Source organism: Formica exsecta, unplaced genomic scaffold (assembly GCF_003651465.1).
Source record: "Formica exsecta isolate Colony F162 unplaced genomic scaffold, ASM365146v1 scaffold32, whole genome shotgun sequence".
NCBI classification, from domain to species: Eukaryota; Metazoa; Arthropoda; class Insecta; order Hymenoptera; family Formicidae; genus Formica; species Formica exsecta.
In genome coordinates, this window is record NW_021850453.1 from 202,684 (window position 1) to 222,513 (window position 19,830).

Genomic DNA, 19,830 nt, shown 5'->3' on the forward strand with positions numbered 1-19,830 from the left:
TGCCAGTTTTGAGACGCTGCCACAGCCACAGCGTGTGGAGGGGATAACTCACACAAGCGTGAACCGTGTACGTGTAATGCGCAGAACGCTCTGCGCATTACATGTACACGGTTCACGCTTGTGTGAGTTATTCCCTCCATACGCTGTGGCTGTGGCAGAGTCTCAAAACTGGCATCACTGGTAGAGTGTCGGATGTATCGATTGGCTACCGTTGCAAGAAACCTTTCGAAACCCTAGAAATTCTCTATCCCAATAGCCAATCGATAGTCTGATACTGGGCTTGGGCTTGAGGAGTTTTCCCGCGGAAAGATGACGTCATTGTACCGAATTTCAGAATCGTCGGTTACTTGGGCGAAATTTTACGTAAATTAATTTTACGCAAACTTTTTAATCGACACTTTGCATGATTTTGCACAATGAACTTTTCCCGTTTGTCGATGGACATATTTCAAGGGTGCCATCACCGACAACCTTTCGCAACGCGCCTAGTTAGCCTATAAATGAAACGATCGTTTAATCATCAGCAATCAAACTCATTGCCGAAAGAGAGTTTCCCTTACTTCAAAAATTAATCGTACTTTTCTCAAAAGCGTAACTATATATTACAATGAGATTTTGTACGATTTTGTACTTTTTAGGTTAGAAGTCTTCTGGACCGAAGGCTGACTCTTACAAGAGATTACTCCGTTAACGATTATTTATTCATTATTCACAAAATTTGCATGTCACATCGCGCGATAATCAGATTATAATATAGTATAATATGACGCTTCTCTGGAAATTATTGACTAATCCTGGTATCCTGCGAAAATCAGGATGTTGCGGCATCAGTGTCAGGATGTCGCGGAAATACTTGTTTGGCTTTGGCTCGTGCTTAACAAGACAGAACATCAGAATATCAAGGAAAGGACGTATATTTATTGAATTGAGACGTCATACATCTAATGCTATTGGATCCGACACTTCGATATCCATCGTACATTCGGTTAAGACGAAGAAGAGCTCGGAGTTAAAGAATCTAATTTTGTTAGCTGTGCCTGAAAAATGGACCCTAATGAAGGCCATCGCATTTCTGCTCGTGTCTTCCAGTATAACTATGGCTGTTCCGTTTTGTTTTGGCAAAGTCATAGATGTTATCAACGATATGGAAAAAACAAGCATGAAAGAAAAGCTCAATCAGATAACGTTCGCTCTCTTCGTAATATTTCTCATAGGTGGTGTGAGCAACTTTAGCAGGGTTTACTTGATGTCTACAGCAGGACATAGAATTACGCAGTCTCTAAGGAAAAAGGCGTACGCTGCGATTTTACGACAGGAAACGGGAATGTTTGATAAGGAAAGTACAGGAGAACTAGTCGGCAGATTAAGCGGTATATATGTATACATATATATATATATATATTTCGCGATTAATATATCATTGAAGTATGTTGACTTTATTTTACACCATATCTTTTGATTTTACAACTTTTTTTTTTTTTTAGGAGATACGCAACTTATTAGCTCCGCTGTTACATCCAATGTATCGGATGGTTTACGCTCCGCTATTATGACCATTACAGGAGTCTCTATGATGTTTTATGTGTCGCCGTCACTAGCTTTACTCGGCCTAGCTATAGTACCGCCTGTTGTAATTGTTGCTGCCATTTGGGGACGCGTCTTGAGAAGAATATCCAAGGATCTACAGAGCAGTTTTGCAGTGCTCAACACTACTGCGGAAGAAAGAATTAGTAATATAAGAACAGTTAAAGCATTTGCGCAGGAGAAACGCGAAATTGACAGATATAGCGCTAAGCTACAAGACGTTTTGAGACTGTGTTACAAAGAGAGCTTATATAGAGGAATGTTCTTTGGCTTGACTGGTCTTTCTGGGAATGCTATTGTTCTTTCGGTCCTTTACAATGGAGTATTTATGGTTTCAAACTCGGATATAACAATTGGAAGCTTAAGCGCCTTTCTGTTATATGCAGGATATGTGGGAATATCTCTAAACGGATTATCTACAGCGTACAGTGAGTTAAATAAGGCTCTAGGAGCGAATGCTCGTCTATTCGAGTTGATCAATCGAGAGCCGCTTATTCCTATTCAGGGTGGACAAATATTAGAGAAGGAATTATCGGGAAACGTGACGTTTCGAAACGTTTTCTTTGCTTATCCAACACGAAAAACGATACATGTATTGAAAGGCTTTAATTTAAATATAGAAAAATGTTCCATGACAGCTATCGTCGGTTCCTCGGGTTCTGGAAAATCTACCGTAGCATCACTTTTATTAAGACTGTACGATCCTACGAAGGGATCGATACTTTTGGATAATCACGATCTCCGTCTACTCGATCCTATATGGGTAAAGTCACAAATTAGTATTGTATCCCAAGAACCAATTCTTTTTAGCGGCTCGATAAGGGATAATATATTATATGGAATGGAAACCGCGACAGATTCCGATATAGAAGAAGCCGCGAAACAAGCGCATGTATTACAGTTTACAGAAAAAATGACGGATGGATTAGATACAATAGTCGGGGAAAGAGGTATCGCGCTTAGTGGCGGGCAACGTCAGAGAGTCGCCATTGCCAGAGCATTAATAAAGGTAAACGTACTATAATTATAATTATTGAAATAACTCTTTATCGGTACAAAAAATATTTTCTTTTATTTCTTTCTTTCTTTTCAGAAACCAAAAATTTTAATATTGGACGAAGCGACCAGTGCCTTAGATGCGGAAAGCGAGTATTTCGTTCAGGAAGCATTAGAACGTGCTATCCGTGGCAGGACGGTAATAACGATCGCTCACAGACTTAGTACAATAAAAAACGCTGATAAAATCGTGGTCCTTGATAAAGGACAAGTGGCAGAAACCGGTACTTATGTCGAACTCATGAACTTGGAGCATGGCTATTTTAAAAAATTAGTGAAACATCAAACATTTGCATAAAATAGATGTACAGGAATCGTTGAACGAGTAATAGTATATCCCTTGATTTGTTATAAGGTTCTTTCCAAGTATGGTGTATATCGGTGTATTATATGTACATATATACATATGTATATTTATTATTAAAAAAAAAAAAAAAAATAAAAAAAAAAATAAAAAAAAAAGAATAGCCCCGTACGTAAGTTATCAAATGTCTAAAATTCAACAAATTTTGTATTAGCGTATTTTTTTGGCAGTAATATATCACATAAAGTTGGAATAAAAATAGGGAAGTGTAATATTACGTCTATTGCTCTGTGTTTATTGCTGAATGTTGTAGAAAGATATGTAACGTTCAATTAGCGAAAATTCTTATAAACGATGAAGTATTTACATATAATTATTGTTATATTGTGGGGAATGGCATTATAATGTCATCTGATTGTTTTTTTTTTTTTTTTTTTTTTTTTTTTTCCCCTTCAAGCACGAGGTCAGGTCAGGTACTCGCTATGAATAAAAGATAGATGTTGACACAATCTTATTTTTATATATTTTCTTATAAAATAATGTACAGCTATTCTTTTCAGATATCCACATTCGTGTATTATGTTTTATTAATCTATATCAATTATTAAATTAATATCCCATTCCTACGATATATTCTAATAACATTTTCATAGATCAGCAATGAATTCGAATCCGCTTGAAAACATTTTGTGCAAGTACATGTAACTGCAAGCGATTTTATTATAAATTTGTGATGGGCTGCCTAAAGAGTTTCGTTCAGATCCGCATAGAGTCGATAACTTTGCTATTCGGTTATTTACTTGGAATCAGGATATTATATTTCCAATCAAAAAGAGCCGATCAAAAAGCTAGCTCAAATTTTAATTTCATACTAATTTTTTTTTTTTTTTTTTTTTTTTTTTTTTTTTTTTTTATGTATATATAGCAAACATTCGTAAATGAAATTATTTGCCCACTTATGAAATCATGAAATATACTTTATACACTGACTCTCCAGATATAGGCGATACATTCGTGAAATATCGATCTTAAATTAGCTTAATCAAAGTTTTAATACACATCTTTTCGAAGCAACACTGCTTTAACATCTCCAAATGCTGTTGCACAGTATAGAAAGGTTTATAAGGAATATATTTTTGATCAATCTCGAATACATTTTCGGAATTAGGCTAACAATTTTAAATTCCGAGATATAAATATTTCGAGATTTAATCGAAACTTAGTATAAGGCTGTGATTACACAAACGAAGCTATATTTCGTTTACCTCGGTCGCGAGATGTTGTTCGAATCTGTGGTACTGATTTTACGCACGTTATTTAAAAATTTATTTATTAGATATACTTGTGCAATATACAATATACATAATATTTATAGGCACAACCTTATTCTAAGCAGACATTTACGGTATTCGTATAAATCCATATTGAAATGTTTACCAAATCTGGCTTCTATACACAAGCGGTTTTTCAGTATTACAATCTTCTGGGAGTAGGCAGTGTTTTTTTTTTTTTTTTTTCTTTTAAGAGTTAGAAAATTCATTTCGATAAATCTCTTTATAAGTGAACGCCGGAGCTATTCAGTCGAGAGAACTTCATTGAGAGCTACTTAATATTTACTCATAATTTAAATTTCACATATAATTAATAATTAACGGTTGTAGAAATTATATGCATACGACGCACAAGGAGCTTGTTTATGCGCAAAGATATTTATGTGTTGACTCTTATTTCAATATCTATACAAAAAATAGATATCAAATGTTGAACAGAGAGAAACAGCGATTGATTAGATAAGTTAGGATTAACTTTTTGACAACTCCTCCATTGTTTCCTGCTCCATAGGTTCATCCTGTTGAAACGTCGATAGTGATTCTTCGTCGTCGACTTCCATTAATTCTGTAGATTCGTGTTTTTTTATACAAATTACACTTTCTATTACAGAAGATTGCTTTTCTTTTGTCGTAATACACACTGTTGCTTTATTATCTTGTGCATTTGTTAAATTATCATCTTGTATTTCTATTAACTTTTCATCTTTCAAAGATTGACAACTGATATTATCAGAACTTTCTGTCATCTCGACAGTAGGTGAAACAGGAACAAATTTTTCAATTACAGATGTTGCTTCTTTAGATTTTTCTATTGTACTTATTGAAAGTGATACCACAGGTTCGACAAGAGCAGCCTTGTCATTGGAAATTTCCATAACTTTCAAATTATCCGTGCTAAATTCTGTAATCTCTACTTCTTGTTCATTATCGTTGCTATTGGGAGATGCTACTCTAGGAACTGCTTCTATAACGTTATCCGTTACTTGCGTATTCTCAAATTTTTGGCTTATGGATTGGTCATGTATAAAACTTTCCTTGGAAGAAATCATTGCAGACACTTCTTTAGAGCACATCTCAGTTTTCTCTGGTTTATATAATGCTTCATTGCTAGATACAATGACTGCGCTCATACATTCATCGGATGTAACTTTACTCTCTTTTTCTTCAAGTTCAGATTCGATAAATATTGCCGTTTTTGTGTCGTCGCCGCTCTTGGAACGCAAATTTTCTTTGTCCGTATCTTCGAAAATCGATGTATTCTCTTCCTCTGATTTATTTGAAACTATTTCTTTGGCATTTACACTTTCAGTATTATTTGCCAAAGTGTCGGATCTCATATCAACGTCCGTTTGTAATAAATTTTCGGTTGATCTATTTTCATTACAAGACGTTTCGTTTGAATCCATACATTCGGAATTCAATTTGTTCAACGCCGTTTCATCGCTTTTCATGGAATGCCCGACTCCTTCCTCGTCCACGCTGATTATCGTCGATGGAATTGGTCCTTTCTCATCGGATTTACTATCCAAACACTTGTTATCGTTATCAGATTCAAAGCGTTTTGCTTGGAAAGCAGCTTGTAGATTTCGAGTGGTATCTGTCGTTAAGGGTATTACCGTTGCCACCACGGTTACTGTCGTTGTTGCTGCCGCCGATGTCGTCGATGTTGCTGCCGTTGATGTTGTTGACGCTATCGTCGTCGTCGTCGTTGTCGACGTCGTCGTTGTCGTCATTGTCGTCGTCGTCGCCGTCGTCGTCGTCATCGTCTTCGTCGTCGTCATGGAGCTCGCTGTTGTCGCTGCTTCAATTTCCTCATTTTCCATATCTAGATTGGATTGAGAGTTAGTGTCCTCGTTCATAATTACCTCCGCTATATCAGTAGCACCGACAGACGGTGAGTCACTGGGGATCTTGTCATTGATCACTGTTCCAACAGCTGGTAGATTTTGCACGCTGGGAACATTAGATGCGTTTGGCGATACCGGTTCGTGTGATTGCGAAGTTAAATTCGACACAGAGGAGAACTCTGAAGTGGCAGAAATATAATTAGAAGTTGCAATTTCTGTTCTAGAGGAGGCTTGTTCTAGCTTCTCTCGAGCAGTCTCGTCCGCGGTAAATAGGCTTTTAGTCAACGGAGAACCAGCGGTTGGTACATCACTGTGTAGAAGAGGCGTTTCATTTTCAGCAACAGTGTGCACACTGATGGTGACAGTTGAGGTACAGTCCTTCTCCCAATATTCCATCTCGACATCTTGAGAGGTCGGTTGTGCCGGTTGAGTCGTTTGCTGTGGCTGCGATGGTGGTGGTGGTGACGATGATAGTTGTGACTGTGACTGTGACGACGACAAGGATGGCGAGGGTGAAGGCGACGGTGAAGGTGAAGGCGGTGGTAACGGTGGTTGCTGCTGCGTAACCGAGGCTGTATCCTCCTCGACGGATCCGTTCACCATACCGTCTCCCGTTTCACCGCGTCTAGCTATAGGGCCCGGCTCGCGCGTCGAAACCACCAAGATATTCTTCTCGATGGCGCGCATAAATTTATCCACGCGATTGTACTCCTTACGCGGCGATGTCAGTAACTCGCATATTCGCTGAACGGTAAACGGTGCGTTAACGAATGACTCTAATCTCTCGAGAAGATTGCTCTTCATAGCGTCATAGTTGAAGTGTTCCACGTTAGGACAGGTCGCGAATTCTAAATTGGGACAGTTCTCGTAAAAATCTGTCATTACACGAGTAAGTTTCTCCCTGAAGAGCGTTTTGATCAACGGCCATTGGTAGACAGGATCGCCCGTCTTGGCGACCCAACATAAATAATCCTCCAATTCTTGTGGAATCACTGTGGGACGTATCTTCTGGAACTCGTCGAGCGCCTGCAACCACTCCTCCAAATTTTCCATCTTCCCCGCCGCCGCCGACAACCTCCTCCGACAAATCTCCTTCGTTTTCTCCCAATTATCTCGATTATCTCGATCCGTTGATAAAATTCGCTGCGTAAAATTCGACAAATTTCGAAAAGAAATGCTCTACGTGAGAGAAACAACCAAAAATGTAAACTAGCAAACACACCGGCCACAAAACAGCAACAATGAGAACTACGGCAAGCGGCAAGGAGGGAGAAGGAGAATGACAGTAGTGCCAACCAGTGCCAACACTGCCAACTGACGCGTCTGGATTGTCGCAATCTCCAACCGATCACCGGATCACCGTCATTCTTTCCAATACTCTTGATTATCTTAAGCCCATATCAGATTACGCATTGAAGATTGAAATTTGACCAATCGGGACAAAGAAATTTTAGTTTCTTTTGTTTTGATTAGTCAAATTCCAATCTTTAATCTTCAATTTTCAATGTGTAGTCTGATACGGGCTTAACGCGTCTTGTATACAGAAACCCAAGAGATCCGATTTAAGAATTGATCACATGGAGATGTATAGCCGCGTGCGCACACATACACACATACGGATGCAGAGAAATTGCGTGCTAATGCAAAAATTAAATTATATATATATGATTTATTTATTTGTATGTATATACATACATTATGCATTCATAATATAAATTATAAATAGGTCCTATATTAATTTTATTTGTTTCAAGATGGCACAAATTAATTGCAGATTAATCTTTTAATTGATGCGTATCTTTACGAAAACAAACACTAAATTTGTGACGTCGTAAATCGATTAAAGAAAAAAAAGAGATGAAAAGAGCGATGGCTCCGAAAGATGGATCTATAAAAAAAAAAGGAATGGGTTATACGCTGAAATAACATCCCAAGCCAAATAACAAGAACTTATTTTTGTGTGAAAAATATTTTTACGGAACAAATATTATTAAAAAAAATATAGATACAATCAATTTTCAATGTGTAGTCTGATACGGGCTTAACGCGTCTTGTATACAGAAACCCAAGAGATCCGATTTAAGAATTGATCACATGGAGATGTATAGCCGCGTGCGCACACATACACACATACGGATGCAGAGAAATTGCGTGCTAATGCAAAAATTAAATTATATATATATGATTTATTTATTTGTATGTATATACATACATTATGCATTCATAATATAAATTATAAATAGGTCCTATATTAATTTTATTTGTTTCAAGATGGCACAAATTAATTGCAGATTAATCTTTTAATTGATGCGTATCTTTACGAAAACAAACACTAAATTTGTGACGTCGTAAATCGATTAAAGAAAAAAAAGAGATGAAAAGAGCGATGGCTCCGAAAGATGGATCTATAAAAAAAAAAGGAATGGGTTATACGCTGAAATAACATCCCAAGCCAAATAACAAGAACTTATTTTTGTGTGAAAAATATTTTTACGGAACAAATATTATTAAAAAAAATATAGATACAAAAAATAATATAGATTATCACAAAACATTTCATCTAAATAGAAGCAAAAATTTGTATTTTGCATATTTATCTCAAAAATTATATATGCATTATATGTATATTCCAGGTACACAAAGTTACTGGTCCATCCTGTATATGTATCAATATCTATACAGATTAATCTCAATATATATATTTCACAATTTTAAACTTTAATTAGACATATGATAAGATCGTATAACATGTGAGTATACATAGAAACAATTAACAATGGTAAAATAAACTTATATATATTATAAATATCTAAATATATCTTGATATGATAAATTATTATATGTTCTACTAATCATATATATATATATATATATGTATGTAATAAATAAATATCTAAATAAATAAATAAATCGCACATTCGAAAATTACAAACATCCAATGTCAATACACAGTTTATACACACAAGTCTTATACACACAAAGGCTAATCGAGTAGATCTGTGACTTAATAAAGTTAAAATGTTCTCTGTATAACTTCATAAATTGCAGTGTATCTTCCGAATGCACAATTTGAAATTGTTTCTTATAAATATAATATATATGAATAGCTGAGGGGGGAGGGGGGGGGGAAGAGATTATATCTTTTACAACTTTCCTCTAAAATATTAATAGCATTTAAAATAATAATATCCTTAAGGATTCTGGTCGAAGTTATTAAGTATATTAACGATATTAACGTCGTTAAGGATAATATTAACAATTATTTTTTTTTAACTATGATAGAAGTATGATAAGTTATGGTATGATGATTGTATCAATAATGCAAGATTTGATTTACTTTCGTGCTTCATTAAAACAAAGATATTAATTAACTGCATTTATGTCCAAATTATTTATAGTGTAGGAAACACATATTTCTTTACAAGTTTCTGAAGAAAATCTTGGGAATCACATATAGCGTTAGACTCGAGATGCTAGTTAAAAGCTTTAATTATTTAAGATCACATTGTTGATCTTTGTATTTAAAGGAACATACAAGATAATTTAAATTGTTCCGCAATATCTTTAACAGGGCACGACATCAAAACAAATCTGTATCATATTGATCTAATATTCGTGCACTGTACTAGTCTGATATATCGTGTAAATTTTGTTTGGGTAGACTTGTAATGATAAAAGGCTTAAGAACAATAATCGTATAAGTTTACTCTAAACAGATCTTTGTTAGAACTATCCGATAAATCTGTTGTTATAATAGATTATTAATTTATAGATTTCAATTAACATACATTTTGTAAATTAAGAGTTTTTCACAAACTTGGATCACTTAAACATCAACCACCATTTTCTTATGAATATCTGTATTACCAACAACCTAAAGAACAATCATATAATATATTGTATATAATATATTGTATATTATGTAAAAGAAGGATAAATATATATTACTCACGGAACAAAATTCTTCGAAACTAATCCTGCCATCTTCGTCTTTATCAGCAAACAATATTGTCTTGTCAACAATTTGCTGCAATTGTGTATCTTTCAAGTTATTGCCTACCATCATTTTTAAGACTTGGAAAAGCTCTCCATTGCTTATATAACCATCATTATCCATATCATAAATTCTAAATGCAAATCGTAACTTGCTTTCTTTGTCACCCTGCATATTAGTATTTTATATAATTATATTTGTGTATATATAAATATATAACAGTCACTATTTAGAAAGAGAAATACTACCTTAACACTGAATTGAGACACTCCATGAATAAACTCTTTAAAATCTACTTCTCCATTACCATCAGCATCAAATATGTCAATAACACGTTGCACCAATGGATTTTGTTGTAACTCGGGTAAAGACATAAATTCATCGATACTAAGAGCTCCGCTATTATCCAAATCTAGCTTCCGAAATCTTTTTCCCAATCTTCTAATTTCATCTACATCAACTAAAGCACCAATATTTAATATAAAATATGTATATAAATTTTAGATTTATAGAAACCTGTCACGGTGTGTGTGTCTGTGTATGTGTATATATGTATATGTATATTTCTAAAAATACCGAATTATATGTATATGTAAAGCACAGATGCCATATAATTTTTATATTCTAATATAAAAATAATTATTTATTTGAAGATCTCAAATAGAAAACATAGTGATACAAGAAAAGATCAGGTTACTTTAAGATATTTCAAATCACAATATTTTTTTATAACTTACAGTTTGAACAAAGTTCCATAGGCAGCGAACTTTCATTACCCTGCAAGATAAATGATTTTTAAGAATGCTTTGTTTATATATTCGTATGACTTTATAAATAAATTGCTCTAAAATTTTTGTAAGAGAATCTCGCGCGGGTTATGTAAAAAAAAAAAAAAGAATACAAGTAGTAGTTTTGCAATCACAGGAAAATTATTCCGACTCGTATATCTATACGATGCACTTGATTACCATTTCGAACTAGCTTTATGAGAATCTGTCGAAAAAATTCTTCGGAAATGGCAATATTTTCTAGCGAATAGGCTCAGTGAAGCTAATGACACAATTGCCGTAAAGGGATGCTGTGAGCTGTGAGCTGCTGCGAGCTGCGAGCGTATCGACTATCGACGTTTTGCCTGTTTTTCCCGTGCTGGTCAATTATCGTCCATTGCGAACGAACATTGTGATCCTATTTTTAAGGGCCTATCCAGACGAATTTGCATAGTCGCATAAACATATGTATTAAGGAAATCGATTGGTCCATTTCCTTATGCATCAATCGATTTCCTTATACATATGTTATGCGACTATGCAAATCCGTTTGGATAGGCCCTAACTGTCATTGTTCACTATGAAATCATGCTTCTCTGTCAATTTCTTGTTTCATGGCTAGAGACAAGGGACTTTTAGTTCTTCGCTCTGATTCGCTCTGGCCAATCAAACGCTTCGTAATCTCCGTAGCGTCAATGAAATTTGAATATAAAAGCATTACAGTGAAAAAATTCGCGAAAGATTAAGCAACTATAGTGAATAATAATGAAAACTGAAACATTTTATTCATTTAGACAAAGTTCTCAATAGACAAAAAATTAATTTCTATTCGCACAAAAATCTGTACATATTATATAAATGTGCCGTTTCTTACATTTGTGTAATATATTAATATCTCGTTAAATTATATTTCTTTTTTTTTTCTAACGATAATAAGATTTACACCAACGCGCGCATCATTCAACAATCAAGTTTTTTTTTTTTATATTAATCCTGAATATATCTTTCCATCCTTGTCTAACAATATATACATACAAGTAAATACATATACGATATACTTTACAGAGCCAGTCCAATTTTATTTCTCAAGTTCATAAATAAAAGCGTAAAAAGAGTTGATCGTTATACTTTTATTATGCGTTAATTTTCTATACTTTTTATATTAAGTATAATGCATGATGTAAAATATAATATTACATCATGGTTATAATCCACATAAGAAATTGTGCCTGAGAATATCCTATTGGTAGCGTAAATTTTGATACGAGGATAGAGAGATATATGCGTATAATATTACATAAAATACACGTTTACATTTTTATGCGTTGTTGTCATAAACGTATATATGTGGATGTTGCTCGATGGTTGCTATGTCTTTTTCGAGTTGTTGCAATTCACGCTCCATCTTCGCTTTTTTTTGCGCTTTCGGTAGAGTGTCGGAGAGAAACGGCAATTTTTGGAATTGTCTCATCGTTTCCTCCCATTTTTTCTTCATACCCTGTTTCCGAATGCACAAACGAACGTACGATTACTTCCGTCCAAATTAATTGTAACTCTGCGAGGTTAATACATATACACACAGAGGCCTAACTAGACACCTATACCTACGTCTAATAATATTCTCCGTTCCTCTTTGTCAATGTATCGACATGAAGATATTTTTGACATCTTATCTTCATCGAAATCATGCTGTTTGATAGTTTCAGTTTCTACGCTCACGTCGGCTTTCGTATCAACCGCAATGAATTTCGGTATTTTTCCATAATTCTGAAGAAAAACGTGGCTTTCAAAATAGAGATAAAATCGAGATAAAATAATTGTACTACGTGTAAAGAAACAGCGGAAAAAGCATAAAAGGCTAAAACGAAACTGAAGTAGAAGTCATTTTTTTTTATATACACGCATAATATACACTCGTACTTTCTTGTGCACATAAATTGGAAGCAATCCGCTGCTTTTTAAATCATGCGTGTTGCCATAACGAGTATCGACGAATCGTTGTTTGGGTTCTGCAGGATAGGAACGTTTTACGCGAAAAATATTGCGTTTGACAAAATTCTTTTCCCGTGCGACGAACAATTTCTTCGGAGCATCCATATCCATATCCATCATTCTGCTCAATTGCGTGTTTTTTCGCTTATATACATTTGCCATAGAAAAAAAGAACACAGCGAGGGGCGTGCATATATCGTTCCGTTTGACGTTTTCTACATTATCCAAGTGTATTAGAAAGTGCAAATAACGCGACAAACCTATCGACCAATCAAGATAAAGAAGCCTTTGCTCCTTTCGTCCCGATTGGTCAATCAAAAGATACTCCATTTTCGGGTAGATTTTCGAATACCACCCATCTGTAATATGACACATGACGTATCACACTTGCGCGAATCAGTCCTGGACAGTTCTGGAAATTTCCGCAAACGGAAAAGGTGCTCTTGCTCGTTGCAACATTCAGTCAGTCGTTTTCGTACGTGTAACGCATAGTAGAAAATCCACTTTCTATCGATCGCTAAAGTGAATTTTTCCAATCTCGAGCACGAGTTCTCGAAGGTATCCGGCAAGATGTCTTTGTTCGGGTCATTTATGGGCGATGATGATATTTTCAACATTTTCGGGTAAGCTTCACCACGATATCTACTAGAAATATATATATATATATATATATATATATATATTCTCTCTCTCTCTTCCATTTGGAGAGCAACGGATCGCGTGAATCTGTCCGAAAGAAAAAGAGAGAGAGAGAAAGAGACACAAATATATATTTATGACTTATCTTGCTTGACAATAAAGTTTTAATTACCTTTGTCAAAAATGTAGCTTACATTTTTTAAATGCAAGAGATTGTTATTATTATTTATGCGAGATAGAGGTTGCGTATCTCATAAAGTCTCATAGAGTTAAATATATTTTGCTTTTCTCTTTTAGTTTTTATCAAATATTTCATAGAAAACCGTTGGACCGATTTTTTTGTCATATAAGAACATGAAGTGATTTTAGCTTCAACTGACAATTTGTTATGAATACTTTGTACCATGATACACGTATGCAACATTCTTGTAAATAATTATGAAAGATGTCTTAGATATTTTTTATATAAGAAGACTAGGTATATTCTACAAATAGAGATTTTATTTTTATTAAATAAATATATATAATATGATAAATATATAAATATATCTGATAGTTAAATATACATATATATTATAAATTAATCAAAGTATTTATTCATCTGTTTGTATATAGCTCCCTCTTATTTAAATTGATCAAAAAATTTTTTATTAATCTGGATCTTAAATCCACGTATCAAGATGTAACATAGATATATATAAAGAGATATATTTTTTTATATTTGAAGAAATATGATATGGTATTTTTCTATAAAATAATTATTGACAATGAGATAAAGAGACCAGAAAAAGAAAAAAATATATCTATTTTTTAAAAGGATTGTTCTATGATTTGTTTTAATGAAACATATATTGTAATTGCAATTACTTTTGTATAATTTGCACTGAAATTTGCAAAAAAGAGAAGATATAATATGTAGCATTTTAATAACATATACTTTATATATATCAACAATATTATTAATTGAGAATTATATATATTATTAAAAGACTATATATAATGTCATAAAATAATTACTTGTTTTTTTAATTCTTATAAATATAATCAATATCAAGTAAAGGTTTCTATAGCAATCGGTCTATGTTGTGTCATTTGTTTTCTTTTGTATCTTTGTCCTGATTACGCTGATATGTTTTAAGATAATATAAATTATTACGTTATTTATATTCAAATTTAAAAAATCTGAGAGTAAAAGCATGAATTTTGGAACTATAATTTATGATCAACAGATCTTCCATGCATACCATGAGGCAGATGAACAGCATGATGAACTCTATGTTCCATAATCCATTTGAGATGATGGGGCAAAATGCTCTTATGCTCCATCATGGTAGAGGATCTCAAAATGATATGTCAGTCTCCTTGTTTGATCCACATTTTGGAAGATTTGGTTTTGTAAGTATAATTTTAGATATCAAATTAACATTTGCCATTGGCTAAATAATAATAATCATGAACACAACTTTAAAATTATCTCTTACTACAATTAATTTTTAGAACAACATGGCAACTGATGGAAATTGTCATTCGTTTATGAGTCAATCTGTTATGACTATGTCCAACGGTCCCGATGGACGTCCACAAGTTTACCAGGAAACCATGTCTACCAGAATGGCACCTGGTGGCATAAAAGAAACTAAACAGACAGTAAGTGATTCTCGTACTGGAACAAGGAAAATGGCTATTGGTCATCACATAGGCGACAGAGCACATATCCTTGAAAGAGAACGTAATATGCATGGTGAGGAGGAAGAACGACAGGAATTTATCAATCTTGAAGAAGGTAATTTTATTTTAATTTGTAGCTTCAAAAATTATAAAAATTATATATATATATATAGAAATTTGCAAAAAAGAGAAGATATAATATGTAGCATTTTAATAACATATACTTTATATATATCAACAATATTATTAATTGAGAATTATATATATTATTAAAAGACTATATATAATGTCATAAAATAATTACTTGTTTTTTTAATTCTTATAAATATAATCAATATCAAGTAAAGGTTTCTATAGCAATCGGTCTATGTTGTGTCATTTGTTTTCTTTTGTATCTTTGTCCTGATTACGCTGATATGTTTTAAGATAATATAAATTATTACGTTATTTATATTCAAATTAAAAAAATCTGAGAGTAAAAGCATGAATTTTGGAACTATAATTTATGATCAACAGATCTTCCATGCATACCATGAGGCAGATGAACAGCATGATGAACTCTATGTTCCATAATCCATTTGAGATGATGGGGCAAAATGCTCTTATGCTCCATCATGGTAGAGGATCTCAAAATGATATGTCAGTCTCCTTGTTTGATCCACATTTTGGAAGATTTGGTTTTGTAAGTATAATTTTAGATATCAAATTAACATTTGCCATTGGCTAAATAATAATAATCATGAACACAACTTTAAAATTATCTCTTACTACAATTAATTTTTAGAACAACATGGCAACTGATGGAAATTGTCATTCGTTTATGAGTCAATCTGTTATGACTATGTCCAACGGTCCCGATGGACGTCCACAAGTTTACCAGGAAACCATGTCTACCAGAATGGCACCTGGTGGCATAAAAGAAACTAAACAGACAGTAAGTGATTCTCGTACTGGAACAAGGAAAATGGCTATTGGTCATCACATAGGCGACAGAGCACATATCCTTGAAAGAGAACGTAATATGCATGGTGAGGAGGAAGAACGACAGGAATTTATCAATCTTGAAGAAGGTAATTTTATTTTAATTTGTAGCTTCAAAAATTATAAAAATTATATATATATATATATATATATATACTGCATATTTCTAGATTTACATTTTTGTTCTACAAATTATATATATTTGTGTATTTATTATAGAAGAGGCAGAGACTTTTAATCGCGAATGGGAATCACATACGCGGCGGGTACGTACTAGTGCAATTGATAGTGGAAATTCAGCTAGAGTTGTCAGTAACAGCAGGCATCGACCAGAGCCAAGACAGTTGGCCTTACCATCTACCACAGATCCATCAGCAAGGTTAGTTTTTTAAATTCAAAACATACTAAAATATATAGAGAGAATTATTATGAAAACTAATCTTATATATATACATATTGGGAAATTATAAGATTGTATGATACATGTATCTTTTTTTTAGTATAATATTTCTTTGTTCACGTTTACATATTTTCACCATTTAGTATTATATCTTTCATATTGACATGCACAATAGAATACTATTTTATCACATCCTGAAGGAAAAAAGCTAGTATAATCGAAAATTATTTTTAAGAACTAATTAATATTAGCAGTTTTATGCATTTATAAAGATAGATTAATTTGGAATAATTGGGTGTCCTAATAAGCTTTTTTGTTCTACATATTATTTATATATTATATTATATATTGTCAAATTTTTAAAAATCTTATGATGTCAATTTTGTTTATTGAATTATTAGCTTTGAAAATAATTCATTAAACGATTGACAATACTTATATTGACAAATTTGATATTTGCACAGTAGATGCAAAAAATAGAAGATACGCACACCAGAAAATAATAAGTAGAAACAGAGGATTTTGCCATTTGGTCATGTGTTTTCCACTTTGTATATTTCCATTTTCTTTCTCTGTATATGCAGCTTTGAAATAGATTTATGCATGTCTGCTTTTTAATATATACTATAAGAGCATGGATGTTTTTATATCACAACATTTATTTTTACTCTATTATTTTATACAGTAGAGAGAGAAAATTTTTGAAATTTATAAGAAAAATAAAATCTCTATCCCTTTCTTCACAAATTAGATTAAATAAATTATATTTTATTGCATATTTATTATTGTGTAGTTTTCTCTTGTCATCGCGAATGAGAGAAATAAGATGATTAATAAACAAATACTGATATAGAAAAAAGATCAATGTGATGATAATTATGATTTATAAAATATTCGTCTCATACGGTATCTTTTTATTATTTTATTGTATTGTTACTTATTCTTCTGTTAGAGTATTTTTTTTAGTTTTCTTTGTTTATATACTTTGTTTATATTGGTTCTGTTGTCATATGCTTTTGTAGTCGACATTCTAATAAAGGTACAAGATGGATACCCAGTGCTAGACGTGCTATAAGGGCCTTAAATCCTTCCAAAGTAAAAAATACTACTTCTCCTTCTACACGGTAAGTTTAATTTCAATTGATTTCTGCCATTACTACTTGCTGGATTTAAGATTAAAGCTTGCAATTTCTGTCTTTGAAAGCGTGTCTTTAAAAAAGCGAAAATAAGCGATTTACTTTCATTTAATTTAAAAATCGAAAATCTGTCTTCCATCAGTACATACATTATCATCTAAAATTAAGAAAGAAAAATGCATTGCAATGCTTATATGTAGAGAAATGATAACAGTGCTCTGTGTGTGACTAATAATTATTTATATATATTTTACTATTGTTTTTTATTAATGTGTGTGAGCGACATCATATACTTTGCAATTAAATTTTATAAGTGTAATAGATATCTTATAGATATCATTTTTAAAAGTATAATTTTTCTAAATTAAACTTTAAGTTCTAAGTCAATTTTTTAGCATTTTTTAAGAATATTATTAGTCTTGTTCCACTATTTCACAAGATTTCCATAAATTTCATATAATTTCCAACAAAGTATTCATATTAGTACAGTGAAATGCAAGATTTTAATTATTTAACATTAGTTAGCATCTTTGTTATTACTTTTATTTTTTTGTATGCTATCAATACTGTGGTTTTAATCATATCAAGATTGCAGTATGTCATATATAGAATGCATAATTCGTAATGTAATAATTCTGTTAAGATTGATGTAGAATATACCATCTTGTATGTGTATTACAGGTACAGCCGCAAATATTAATAAGTTAAAAGCATAATATATACAGCAGTGACACTTGCGCAACGTAAGTACGTTGCCTTTTGTTCTATTATTTATTATTTGTTTTGTTCGTTTCAATCTTACTTTTGGTACTAATCTATAATTACAAATTGTTTAACATATTCTGATTAATAATATCTTTAATAGGTTGATGTATTAGGATGTATATGTATATGTATATCACACACACAACTTTTGGAATGAGAACAATTAATTCTATTATACAACAGATTAGGAAAAAACGTTAGATGTTATGCATTAATGCAACTTCTTTCACCATTAGATTACAGAATGATTCAAAATCAATGGTGATATTTATAGTCAATATTAACATTAATTAAATATAATAATAAATTAATTAAATATAATAATAGTTGTACGTTATTGTTATTTGTATTAGATTTCTTGTATATACCTTGTATCAACCATAATCCAAAATAATATATGACATGTCTTATTACTAAATATTTTCCAATATTAATGAATAGTTGTAACAAATGCTGTGCTTTTTTTCATATTAGCTTGCAAACATACATACATTCTTGAAATATCACTTATATGAGAATATATGTATATATCCCTTATCTTCAAGCGAAAATGTAATTGGCAGAATATATAATAGCAATTTTATCTTATTATAAGACAGGAGCATGATTTGCTTATTCCGCTTGCATTTTTGTTTCTTGTTTGTTTTTTTTTTATCGCACTTAGAAGTTGTACAATTTTCAATAATAATTCTGCTGTGAAGAATATTTATGCTTCATCTTTCTTTTTAGACTTGTTCCTTTCTTATTTTTATGTAAAAATATCAAGGCGTTAATTTGTTATATGTTTATAGCTTCAAGCCTCCAGAATCTGCAACATCTTCGAGAGCTGAAGTGTTATCGGCATCACCGTCTGCATCAGGATCTCGAAAGCGCGAGCATAAACCAGATAGACAAGTTAGTAATAAGCGTCACCAAGCTGTATCCGATAGTGACGACTAGAATATTTTAAACTATTATCTGCAACATATTTTATCTGCAACCTATAATAAAATCTCATGTAACGAAATTTAAATTAAACAGACTAGGAATATATTGTGCTTTTTCGTAATCATTAACATTCTTAGAAAATGTTCCATTAATTTTTTTCTGCAGCTTTCTGTTCTCTCATTCTCTCTCTGATAAAATATTAATATTTTGATATATATATATATATCATTTAAATAGTTGCAATAAAATTTTTTATTTTGTATATGAATAATTTATTCGAATAGATTTGTGTGTAAATGAGCTCTGTTACACGGCACCCTAAGGGCCAATTTCACAAAGTCCGGTTAGATTAACCGACGGTTTAATCTCAGTTACATTTTTCATTATAAAAATTTAAAACAAAAATAAATTTTAAAAAAATTATAACGTGAATTTTTCT

General features: G+C 32.4%; 5 protein-coding genes and 1 long non-coding RNA gene across 14 annotated transcripts; 3 read left to right on the forward strand and 3 right to left on the reverse strand.

Annotated features, from left to right (window-relative positions):
- Positions 1 to 271: 271 nt before the first annotated feature.
- On the forward strand, positions 272 to 3,102 carry LOC115238059 (ATP-binding cassette sub-family B member 10, mitochondrial). 2 transcript variants are annotated; one of them, XM_029811563.1, is made up of 4 exons: positions 272 to 363; positions 816 to 1,370; positions 1,485 to 2,593; positions 2,678 to 3,102. In XM_029811563.1, exons 2-4 carry the CDS (start codon positions 839 to 841, stop codon positions 2,936 to 2,938), a joined length of 1,902 nt encoding a protein of 633 aa, XP_029667423.1. In that variant the 5' UTR covers positions 272 to 363; positions 816 to 838; the 3' UTR covers positions 2,939 to 3,102. The 2 variants fall into 2 exon arrangements, with proteins under 2 accessions (XP_029667423.1, XP_029667422.1); XM_029811562.1 differs by lacking the exon at positions 272 to 363 and having other exon boundaries at positions 377 to 1,370.
- Positions 3,103 to 4,436: 1,334 nt separating this feature from the next.
- On the reverse strand, positions 4,437 to 7,410 carry LOC115238058 (serine-rich adhesin for platelets-like). Its single transcript, XM_029811561.1, has one exon. It carries the CDS (start codon positions 7,173 to 7,175, stop codon positions 4,746 to 4,748), a length of 2,430 nt encoding a protein of 809 aa, XP_029667421.1. The 5' UTR covers positions 7,176 to 7,410; the 3' UTR covers positions 4,437 to 4,745.
- A 749-nt stretch (positions 7,411 to 8,159) lies between these two features.
- LOC115238079 lies at positions 8,160 to 9,015 on the forward strand. The gene is made up of 2 exons (XR_003884439.1): positions 8,160 to 8,318; positions 8,394 to 9,015. It is a non-coding gene; the product is annotated as an uncharacterized LOC115238079 (long non-coding RNA).
- On the reverse strand, positions 8,822 to 11,321 carry LOC115238078 (calcineurin subunit B type 2). Its single transcript, XM_029811610.1, has 5 exons — positions 11,085 to 11,321; positions 10,854 to 10,893; positions 10,365 to 10,576; positions 10,075 to 10,284; positions 8,822 to 9,996 (listed from the first exon to the last, which is right to left on the reverse strand). The coding sequence occupies exons 1-5, from the start codon at positions 11,085 to 11,087 to the stop codon at positions 9,949 to 9,951; spliced, it is 513 nt and encodes a 170-aa protein (XP_029667470.1). The 5' UTR covers positions 11,088 to 11,321; the 3' UTR covers positions 8,822 to 9,948.
- A 369-nt stretch (positions 11,322 to 11,690) lies between these two features.
- LOC115238028 (enkurin) lies at positions 11,691 to 13,220 on the reverse strand. The gene is made up of 3 exons (XM_029811526.1): positions 12,804 to 13,220; positions 12,492 to 12,650; positions 11,691 to 12,381 (listed from the first exon to the last, which is right to left on the reverse strand). Exons 1-3 carry the CDS (start codon positions 13,203 to 13,205, stop codon positions 12,202 to 12,204), a joined length of 741 nt encoding a protein of 246 aa, XP_029667386.1. The 5' UTR covers positions 13,206 to 13,220; the 3' UTR covers positions 11,691 to 12,201.
- A 49-nt stretch (positions 13,221 to 13,269) lies between these two features.
- LOC115238027 (myeloid leukemia factor) lies at positions 13,270 to 19,494 on the forward strand. Of its 8 annotated transcripts, none has more exons than XM_029811521.1 (7): positions 13,446 to 13,498; positions 14,744 to 14,909; positions 15,012 to 15,297; positions 16,383 to 16,542; positions 17,586 to 17,687; positions 18,381 to 18,442; positions 19,256 to 19,494. In XM_029811521.1, the coding sequence occupies exons 1-6, from the start codon at positions 13,446 to 13,448 to the stop codon at positions 18,397 to 18,399; spliced, it is 786 nt and encodes a 261-aa protein (XP_029667381.1). In that variant the 3' UTR covers positions 18,400 to 18,442; positions 19,256 to 19,494. The 8 variants fall into 8 exon arrangements, with proteins under 8 accessions (XP_029667378.1, XP_029667381.1, XP_029667382.1 ...); XM_029811522.1 differs by having other exon boundaries at positions 18,381 to 18,446; positions 19,256 to 19,391; XM_029811518.1 differs by lacking the exon at positions 18,381 to 18,442 and having other exon boundaries at positions 13,270 to 13,498; positions 19,256 to 19,492.
- The last annotated feature ends 336 nt before the right edge of the window (positions 19,495 to 19,830 follow it).

Bases quoted from the DNA above. Each gene is read 5' to 3' on its own strand.
- LOC115238059 (XM_029811562.1), top strand. From the start codon at position 764: ATGACGCTTCTCTGGAAATTATTGACTAATCCTGGTATCCTGCGAAAA. The intron at 1,371-1,484 runs GTATATATGTAT...TTTTTTTTTTAG, and splicing joins ACTAGTCGGCAGATTAAGCG to GAGATACGCAACTTATTAGC. The intron at 2,594-2,677 runs GTAAACGTACTA...CTTTCTTTTCAG, and splicing joins TTGCCAGAGCATTAATAAAG to AAACCAAAAATTTTAATATT.
- LOC115238058 (XM_029811561.1), bottom strand. From the start codon at position 7,175: ATGGAAAATTTGGAGGAGTGGTTGCAGGCGCTCGACGAGTTCCAGAAG.
- LOC115238078 (XM_029811610.1), bottom strand. The intron at 10,285-10,364 runs GTAGTATTTCTC...ACTAATATGCAG, and splicing joins TGTCTCAATTCAGTGTTAAG to GGTGACAAAGAAAGCAAGTT. The intron at 9,997-10,074 runs GTGAGTAATATA...ATTGTTCTTTAG, and splicing joins GTTTCGAAGAATTTTGTTCC to GTTGTTGGTAATACAGATAT.
- LOC115238028 (XM_029811526.1), bottom strand. From the start codon at position 13,205: ATGGAGTATCTTTTGATTGACCAATCGGGACGAAAGGAGCAAAGGCTT. The intron at 12,651-12,803 runs GTACGAGTGTAT...GTTTTTCTTCAG, and splicing joins CAATTTATGTGCACAAGAAA to AATTATGGAAAAATACCGAA. The intron at 12,382-12,491 runs GTAGGTATAGGT...ATTCGGAAACAG, and splicing joins AACGGAGAATATTATTAGAC to GGTATGAAGAAAAAATGGGA.
- LOC115238027 (XM_029811518.1), top strand. From the start codon at position 13,446: ATGTCTTTGTTCGGGTCATTTATGGGCGATGATGATATTTTCAACATT. The intron at 13,499-14,743 runs GTAAGCTTCACC...TATGATCAACAG, and splicing joins GATATTTTCAACATTTTCGG to ATCTTCCATGCATACCATGA. The intron at 17,688-19,255 runs GTAAGTTTAATT...ATATGTTTATAG, and splicing joins ACTACTTCTCCTTCTACACG to CTTCAAGCCTCCAGAATCTG.